Source organism: Mastomys coucha, unplaced genomic scaffold (assembly GCF_008632895.1).
Source record: "Mastomys coucha isolate ucsf_1 unplaced genomic scaffold, UCSF_Mcou_1 pScaffold20, whole genome shotgun sequence".
Classification (NCBI taxonomy): Eukaryota; Metazoa; Chordata; class Mammalia; order Rodentia; family Muridae; genus Mastomys; species Mastomys coucha.
In genome coordinates, this window is record NW_022196903.1 from 18,394,924 (window position 1) to 18,404,924 (window position 10,001).

The 10,001-nt window shown below is 38.8% G+C and overlaps 1 protein-coding gene across 1 annotated transcript in view; it reads right to left on the reverse strand.

Moving 5' to 3' along the window:
* Nucleotides 1–10,001, reverse strand: part of Aass (aminoadipate-semialdehyde synthase) — a 55,662-nt gene that overhangs the window by 28,418 nt on the left and 17,243 nt on the right. The window contains exons 5-11 of the mRNA XM_031380768.1: nt 9,115–9,182; nt 8,865–9,011; nt 7,704–7,782; nt 7,456–7,583; nt 3,375–3,523; nt 752–874; nt 268–379 (exon numbers count right to left, since the gene is read on the reverse strand). Of these exons, the coding sequence (XP_031236628.1) occupies nt 268–379; nt 752–874; nt 3,375–3,523; nt 7,456–7,583; nt 7,704–7,782; nt 8,865–9,011; nt 9,115–9,182 (806 nt within the window). The remainder of the gene's footprint in view (nt 1–267; nt 380–751; nt 875–3,374; nt 3,524–7,455; nt 7,584–7,703; nt 7,783–8,864; nt 9,012–9,114; nt 9,183–10,001) is intronic.

Below are 10,001 nucleotides of genomic sequence, written 5' to 3' on the forward strand. Positions count from 1 at the left end.
CCCCCCCCCGTCGTAAACACCCTTAATAAAACTCACATAATGAGATAAATGTAATTAGTTGTGAGCTTGAAGTCAGAGATATAGTGCCCAGGAGACAAGTAACAGATTATGTAGGATAAAAATGGACCCAGAGGTACGTTTGAGGAAGGGCTGGTATGTCATTTTACAACAGATTTCTTAGTTACAGAAGACCAGAACATTCAGAAGCTCACTTAAGAGTTCTACTTAAAGTCCCAGAGTTGCTGTGGAGCCTACCGGTCCCCTTACCATCTCTTCAACATAAGGGTAAAGCATGTCTCCAAAGTATTCTGTAGCCTCAATTGGAAGCTGCGCTGGCAAATTGTCAATGGAACACATCAGAATCCCGGAGCCTTCAACACTAAGAGAAGCAACAGCCTTTACTCAAATGCACAAAATAGGACTTGAAAATTTTCCCAGACTCTACTCCATTACCACATTTGTTTCATTGTTATTGATATATCTGTAGTCTTGAGGGGAAAAAAGCATATCACTATGAATAAGACTGCTTTTCAAACAAAACTTGTTTTTCCCCCAACTTGGCAACCCATTTCCCATTTAACTATAGTGTATACTTCTTTAAGCATTCAAATTTCAATGTGTTTTATTTTCACTACTTTTTAACTGTGTTTAAGCAAATATTCCCCAAGCTTTTACACCTTAATAAAGGGAAATATTAAGTGATTCAAACTAGTACATTAAGGTAAAGAAGTGTCAATTTTGTCAAACTCACCTGTCATGAATAATATGCTGGTCTGCGTCATACATACAGAAGGGTCGTTCTATGGTAGTGCATTCAGTCATAAAATCTATGGACCCTCCTGTATCTGCTGAAATGTCACATATTGCTACAAGTCTGAAAAAAACATCAACAGTCAGATGAGAGGGTGGAATTCTCAGGCCTTCATGAAGACTAACAATGAAAAAATAAAATAAAATAAAATACATAGTGCTTGAAACAAATTGCATTGTGCGTGCTATATATTGGCCAGGTACTTAGAATCTTTGTTTTATAGTTCAATCTTTGGGACTTTGTGCTGACCTAAGAGAGAGGGTTCTTTAGTTTCTTTCTTTCTTTCTTTCTTTTTTTTTTTTTTGGTTTTTCGAGACAAGGTTTCTCTGTGTAGCCCTGGCTGTTCTAGAACTCACTCTGTAGACCAGGCTGGCCTAGAACTGAGAAATCCCCCTGCCTCTGCCTCTCAAGTGCTGGGATTGAAGGCATGCACCACCATCGCCCAGCTCTTTTAGTTTCCATAAGAATCATGAAGGAAAAAAAAAAAAAAGGAAGGAAAGGAATCAGAAAGAAAAAGGGTTGGAGAAATCCCTTCCCTATAGAAAGCTTTGATAGCAGACAGAATAAGGCGGCCTTGTTCATCATCTGTAAATAAGTATTGTAGATAGCACAGCTGCATCTCCTTAGATAGCACACCTCCACATCCTTAGATTCAACTGAGACCTGAAAACACTTGAGGAAAATGTTGCATCTATAGTCAGCATATACACAATGTGTTCCTTCTCATCATTATTACCTAAACAATACAGCATAACCATTTGCATAGTACTACTAAATAAGAATTTTATTAGCATGTATCTACTCTATACATAAGTTTTATTTTAATTTTTTCATATATGTGTACAATTTAACATATTCTTTTTTTTCCATTGTTGAGCACTAAACCTAGAATTTTAAGCTCTGTATTCTTATCTTTTATTTTTTTCCTTTTTATTTTGAGTCAGAGTGTCACCAAGTTGCCCAGTTTGGCCTTGAAGTTCCCCTATCCCAGACAGAGCTTACACTTGTAATGCTTCGCCTTACTCATACATGACTATGAATTCAGCAGTGAATACACTCAACACCAACTAACTGTACTGATTTCTTAGGCATCAGAAGCAATACAGAGATGATGTTAAGTATACAGTATATGAGGAACTTGGATATCTGTAGATATTGCTCTCTTCTAAGGCTTAGAAACCATTCTCCATAGGCAGGAAGAGTTGACTGTACTACATAAATCTCCATGTCTTTTTATGGAAATATCTAGAATTATGAATGGCAGTTATAGTCTTTTAAAAAGAATCATAATTTTCCTGTCCTGTCTACAGTCACCACATGCCTACATAGGGTTGTACACAAGAGCTAGTTAATACTTCTCTATTTATCAAGGAGCAGTTCTGCATTGAAATGCTTATCCTCCTGCCTCCCACCGCCCCCCCCCCCATCCCTGCTCCTTTTTTGAAAGGTTTTGCTGAGCCCAGAGTTGGTCATACATTGGACACTTTTAGAACAATTACTAAGGTTGGAGCAGTACTGCTTTATCTTAAAACAAAACAAAACAAACAAACAAACAAAAAACCCACAGACCTTTCCATTTGTATTTGTTTCTAACCGGCCCTTCAATGAAATTTGCAAGGAAAAAATTAGTAATACATTTTGACCCATACTTTTGAAATAAAATAAAGTTTGCTGTGAGATAGCAACTTCTCTGCTAAGAAGGGTTCTCATTCCTCATTTTCTGAATATGTGATGCATAAACATTACTTTGAACTGACCTCATTCAACAGGGTGTCCTCCTGTACAGCCCAGGATCAGCAATTCTTAAGTAAATACAGACAAAAGTCCCTGGCTTTCTTTGCTGAGGGAGACCCTGCTTTGAGGATTATCCCAAGCGCTCTCCGTACTTGCTGCAATAAAATTTGCTTCCCACTTCACTGCAGGGTTTTGCTTATCAGCTTTGAGCTCATCAAACGACCCAACCATTGTTAGCAGTGGACTTACATGATCTAATCTCCTGTTACATTGTTGTTCCTTCTGGCCCATTGACATTTGCTTCAGGGCAGCAAACAGGCCAACTATGCCTCTCTGAATTTTAGCTTAGTGGAATTCCTGGTACATAAGATGTTTAACAAATATTTATTGATCAACTCACTCAATATTTAAGAACCATTTAAATGTCTATTTTATACCAAGTACTTATTAAGGTCAAGACTAAAAAAGGGTCCTATCTTTCAGGAGAATAAATGCCAGTAGGAGAAAGAACTATCATAAACACAGGAAAATAGAGTGTGGGTTTTTTCAAAAGAAGTAATAAACTAGAGAAGAAGAAGATTAATGATGAAGAGACCTCTGAAGAGAAGGGAGCTTTGGAAGGGGAAACAAGTCAGATGACAGTCTCAAAAGGGGATGGGTAACTACAAAATGCTTCTGAGAGGCTAAGGCAGACCATCACTAAAAATTGAGCTCTCTGGCATACAGAAACATTGTGGTCTTTGATCCCTAAGAATGGTGCTGCAGCTAAACAAACAAACAAACAAACAACAACAACACCTTTGTTTGGTGATGCTGTCCAAGTCCTTACTTGTGTGGTAATTCAGGACATCCTTCAACAGGAACAACCGAGGACTTCACTGGGGCCAGGAGACTCTGAGCATCCTGACGTGTTAGCAGGCGGGGGGTGTTCTGCTCCCAGTAGATTCCATTAATTAAACAGGTCGTGTAGGGTGCAATCTGTAAAGCAAGTTCCATGTTCAACAAAACAGGATGTAGTTTATATTAATACCATGTACAGAGAGAACACTGTATCAGAGCTAGGAGTAAAGACCAAGGTCAGTCATCAGTGTCACCTTCTACAGAACATTTTGTTGTCCAGGTCACCTGCCATCTTCTGAGGAAAGTAAAATAGCCACCCACCTTTCACTGTCGAATTACTCCATGGTAGGATATAAATACAATAAATACATTAAGATTTTATTCTGTAACATATTGCACAGCTAGGAAACAATAACAAAGAATCAAGTAACCCAGAACTCTATCTCCAGTTCAAATGCCAGAGAAAATAACTTTAATCATACTCAATTCTCTGAACTCTATTGCTCTTACCTGCCACATAGGAGTTATGATCTTCAAAAGAACACTTTGAGAATTAATCAGATAACTGCTAACACATACTCATGTACATGCACAGGAGGCAAGTGCCTCACCATTGGTTTTGGTATGCATCTGATCTAATCACTAATACTTAAAGTTCAAGGTAAAATGAAGGGCAGAGAATCAATTAGGGGGCTGATCATTATGGACACTATCTCTTTTTCTCAATGTTCCTTATTGTCTGTAGGCCTTTGTCTAGTGGAATTGTCAGCCCAGAAATCATATACATACAAGTAAAACTGAACAGACTGAGCAAGTTGTATTTATTTATTTATTTATCTATTTATTTATCTATTTAGGCATATCTATAGAGAAGGGGGTGGTAGAAGCAGCCATGCATTTGAGAGGGATCAAGGCACAGTCCTTGGGCATGGTTGGGAGAAGGAAAGGGGGTACTAAACAACATGTGGGAAACTAAAGAGGAAGAAATTAGCTATACTAGATTTCAATGTGTTTCAATTTAAATTATTTTCATATATTCTTTTGTTCCTTAAGTGTCACAAGGCACTCTTACACGGAAGGAAGGGCTTTCTCTGTAGCACACTACCCATGCTAAAATAGCTAAACTTCATACCAGAAACTACAAGGGCTACATTGTGAAAACACATTTAAAATTGTTTAAAGCATTTCTTTTCATAATGTGTGTATGCACTTTGAGCTAGTATTTGCTTTTTAGTTTGTTGGTTTATTTTGAGGACAGTCGTTACATGACTAATTGTGTTTCTTAGAAGATAAAACCAGTGTTTGCCTACCGAAGGGATTGGGTTTGTATTTTGGTCAAAGAGAATAGCCTCGTGCTTATATAGCTGGGCCATTTCTCCTCTCATCCTGCAGTCAAGTCAGTCACAAGCATTTGGAAATCATTGGCTGCTATGGTTGGGATGCTGAGTTACTATGAAGACCCAGCCTTGGCACTACTTAAACAAAATAAAACTGTCAAAGGGTAAACCCTGGTGCAAAGTCTTCCGGTCACTGAGATATGCCTTCAAGGGGATATTAGACTGCAGGTCTCTCCTCTGCCTCTCTTCTGTCTTCTGATCTGGGATGCTTACTCCAAACTGCTGATCCCTAGCCCTTAACAGATGCAAAAGCAGCGTGACTGTCTGATCTTTGGTTCAAATCTTTATCAAAACTGTGTACTTAAATAAATCTTTTCTTTTTATAAAGTTGCTTTGGATATGTTGTTGTAAACATGTAGCACTAACTAAAAACAATAATTGATACTGAGAAAAGGGATTATTACTATTACTATGCTGGGAAATACTGAGGCAAATTGGAAAGAACTGACTGACAGAAGCTGGACATGGAATAACAGGATAGAAGAACATCACAAAACAAGCTGGGGTGTCACTCAGGGGACAAATACTTGCCTGTCATACACAAAGGCAAAGCCTAGCTAGCTTCTATCCCTGGTACCATACACAAAGTTATAAGGAGTCATTACCAGGCATAGTGGTGGCTTGTGCCTATGCTGCCAGAACTCAGGACAGAGAGAGAGAGAGAGGGAGAGAGAGAGAGAGAGACAGAGAGACAGAGAGAGAAGAATGTGCAGGGTTTGAGGACAGCAGGGAATGCAAGTGAATTCTGAACAAACCTCAGCCACAGAGAAGGGGCCTGTCTCAAAAAACAAACAAAAACAAACAAAAACAAACAAAATTGAAAACAAAAGACAAATAATAAAAGGATATGGAGAAGGAAGGGAAGAAAGGAAGGAAGGAAGAAAGAAAGAAAGAAAGAAAGAAAGAAAGAGAGAGAGAGAATGAAAGAAAGAAAGAGAGACAAAGAAAGAAAGAAAGAAAGAAAGACAGAAAGAAAGAAAGAAAGAAAGAAAGAAAGAAAGAAAGAAAGAAAGAAAGAAAGAAAGGAAGAAAGGGAGAAAAAGAAGGAAAGAGAGAGAGGGAGGGAGGGAGGAAGGAAGGAAGGAAGGAAAAAAGCCATGACTTGGGGATAGGAGAGAGAAAGAAGGGAAAAAAGAGAGGAAAGAGAAGAAAACATGTAAAATGTCTAAAGTAGAACACTTCAAAAGAGAGTCTGAGGAGCCAGGCAAATGTTCTAGAGTTGATGTCTACAGTGTACTCCAGATGAGTGGTGCACGGTGGAGCCATAGGAATAGAGACAAAGAAGGGACTCCAGAAAGGTAAGGCAATCAGAAATACACAACATTCCCAGGAAGAAATATCAGGCAGCATGCATCCTAGGCAAAGAAGGTTTCAGACTCCTGGGTCTAGCCTATGATAACAGCTACATGATCCACAGTGGTAAAGTTTCCCAGCCAGGGTGAAGGTGCCCAAAATCTGGCACACTGTGCATAAGATACTTGTCTTGGAGCTGTAGGAGTTGAAGTCTGTCGGAATGGATTTTGATTGTGCCTTGGTCCAATGACTCCTTTCTTATTATCCACTCCTGCCTTCTGGAATGGAATGTATACCATGAAGCTAACATGCTTCTATATCTTAGAAATATCCAGCTGGGTCTTTATTTTATATGTTTTTATGGCCAAAGATGTTAATCTTGGGTTCTAAGTGAGACTCTGAAATTTGAATTAATTGATGAGTTAAGACTTTGGAACTGTTGGGAATGAAATGCACATATGTTCAGTGTGAGGAAATAAGTTTTATTGGGCCCAGGACATAATACTGTGGTTGAAATACAGTTGTCCCTTTAACTTATGAAAAGGTTAACTAGTAAAGTCTTATGTGCATGGTATTAAGAAAGTAGAAACTGAATACAACCATGTTACTAAGAAGTAGAGCCTTTGGAAATTGATTAAATTAGAGAGAGTAGAACGTCTATGATGATCCTCATGGTTTAATTAGGAAAGGAAGAGAGACTACACAGAGAGAGATCCACATGCCCTCCCACCATGATGAGTTGCTGCCAATGGGAAACCATGGAAAAGCCTGAACTATGCTTTGTTCTTTAAATTTTCAAAGTGATAAGCTAAGTAACATCTTTTCTTTCCCATGCCATGGTCTTTTATTTTAAAACCAACTGAGATGCTAGGTGTGGTTACAATTTTTTGGCCTTAGAAAAAAAGATAAACCTTTGGATGTGTTGCTCAGTGGTAGAGAACTTGTTTGAGATGAGAGAAACACTAGATTTTTTCAAAATTGAAAACAAAGAATAATTTTAAAAAGGTTAGGACACATGTACATTAAGACCAACCTCAGATAAAGTATTTTTTGTCAACAGTGCTAATGAGTATAGGCTAACACAAAAACAAGGCTCTCCGGGAATTGGTTTAGAATTAATGAGTATATACATTCTTTAATAGACTATGAAGCAACAAACATCCCCAACAGAAGTCACCAAAGCCACTAAGCAAAGGCCAACTCAAACCCAGCAGGAGCCAACTACTAAAACCAACACACAGGAGAACCAAAGGACTCACGTCAGTCTACACAAGGACCTCAAGAATCAAGGAATTAAGGTATACAGTCACAATTTCCCTCTCAGATAAGAGCTTAACTGGTGTGTCACAGCACCCAAATCAAAAACAACTAGATACTCACATCTGTATTAAAACGACTTGTGTAGCGCTCAGGATATTTCTCGTATTCTACAGGATCATACACACCATCTGTTTTCCTGACAAGATGATGATGGCGACTTAACACCGTCCCATACACTTTCCTGAGGTCTTACAAAGAAAGAAGACATTAGTAAAGTAAGTGAGAAATGATAACGATTTATGGTAATAAAATACCAACACAAAGACGTTTTAAAACAGTGAGAGATAAGGTCTTCCCTCGCCCCTTACCTCCAGTTTTTGAAACTTCTCTTAATTCATGGGGCTCCACATACTCACAAGGTAGCTCATTAAAGACTTCTTGGGCTCCCTGTAAATGTGCATAAGGAAGGAATCAAACCTCAGTAGGGACGGTGCCAACACGATTTCCTGCAAGGACTCAAACAATTATGCAGTTCCACTTGCCCTGCCTTATAACCAGGATCAAAACACAGAGGTACAGGTCCCACAGGCCAGCTGTGGTTTCAACTGCATTAGAATGGACTGCCATCTCACTGGTTCTTCAGAATAGCAGTGTTTAGAAATGTGGGTGTAATATATGTCTATTTACTTTTTTGATTTGTTATAGAGATCATTTTAAGGGGGAGAATGGTCTACCTTAAAAGGAAAAGATCAAATGCATGCTTTAAAACGTCCCACTAACAGAGACATTCTGTTTATGAGACATCTTCGCTATGACTTATTTTTTCAATTACAAGTTTCTCCAGGGTGATGACAGACACAGCAGCCTCAACACCTCTCCAGAAGAAAACATTAATTTCGGTCTCAATCTTCCTTAGTAACTAGGGAGGCGGGAGAAGCAGAAAATGGAAGGGTTAAGAGACACTTCAAATTCTAACACAGTGGTTCTCAACCCTTTAACACAGTTCCTCATGTTGTGGTGACCCCCAACCTTAAAACTACTTTTGTTTCTACTTCATAACTGTAATTCTGTTACTGTTATGAATCAAAATATAAACATCTGTGTTTTCCTGCCCCTGTAAAAGGGTTGTTGGATCTCATCAAGAGGTTGCAACGTTCAGGTTGAGAATTGCTGCTCTAATAGATGAAATGAACTAAAAGCAAAGAGAATACTTGAACCATTATTGTTCTGTGCTACAAGAATAACATATGACAAAAGTATCCCAGGGGCTGGAGAGATAGCTCAGTGATTAAGAGAACTGGCTGCTCACCCAGAGGGCCCAGGTTCAATTCTCAGCACCCACATGGCAATTCCCAACAATCTATTAACTCCAGCTTCAGGGGATCTGACACTCTCATACCAATGGACAGAAAGTAAAATTAAATTATTTTAGAATACAGCCCAAATTGAATGGTCATTCATTCTATTTGAAATGCCCATGACACGTTCAGCAATTCAGATTGCTTGCCCGAGAGGACAAGTGGAGTTACCTTGGATACGTTGCCAGTCCCTGTGAATACAAACGTTAAGGGCCCTATTGACTTTGGCATTAAACCCAGAGATATTTCATAGCCAGCATCACGGACAGCCTGCACGGCCTGACTGCTGTTCCTGTAGTTGTGAGCCATGCCAAGATGCTGAAAGCAAGCATACAGAGTTCACATCAGTTCACTAGCTCAAATACGTTTCTATTCTGAAAACATAATGTTTCCAATAAATTAATAAATAATAATCTCTCACCATAAAAGGTGTATGATGTCCCAAAGCAAGAAGTCTTAAACCCATTCCATGTAAAATATTAATCATTCCTGTCACAGAACCAGAACAATAAAAAGACCATTAACTGGGGTTAAATAACAATGCACAAAATAAACCTTATTTACCAGAAGATATGATGCATTTTTCCCCTTCTTTGTCCATTTTAAACCTGCTTAGTGCTCTAAGGAAGCAGAGAACCATAATTAACTCAGATTCATAAGGGACCTCAGGACATCCTGCCCATACTCTCTACTTTCTGTCCAGTCCCTCACCCACCTAGGTCCTCATCTGGTTTTTCTCATATTAGCCCTGATAGAAGAAAATCCTTCTTCTCACAGCAAGTTAACCTCTCCTGTCGCAGATTGCAACCTGACCTGGCCCTTCATAGCAAGAGATTCACTCTTTTTTTTTTTTTTTTTTTTTTTGGTTTTAAGGCATTTATTGCATTTATTGTAGAAAGGCAGAGAGAGGGAGAAAAGTAGAGAAGTAGAGACAAGCCATGGCCACGTGGAGAGAGGTGGGGAAGGGGATGGGGAGAGAGGAGGAGGAAAAGGAAGGGAATCAAGAGATTCACTCTTGAATGTCCTACCTCATAGTTTAAACACACACTCCCATCTCCCAAGCGAAAAGCAAGCAAGCAAATACACAAAAACCATCACCTTTGGCCTAAGAATGCTAACAGATACTCGTTGGCTTACTTCACTAAACCTGATGAACTTTAGATTCTGATTTACCTGTCAGAATTCTTTGGCAATGTAGACTCTCTTGGATTGACACTCAATTCCCCTCAGTATTCCTTTTTATTTTATTTTATTTTATTATTAGATATTTTCTTTATTTACATGTCATATGATTTCTCCTTTCCCAGT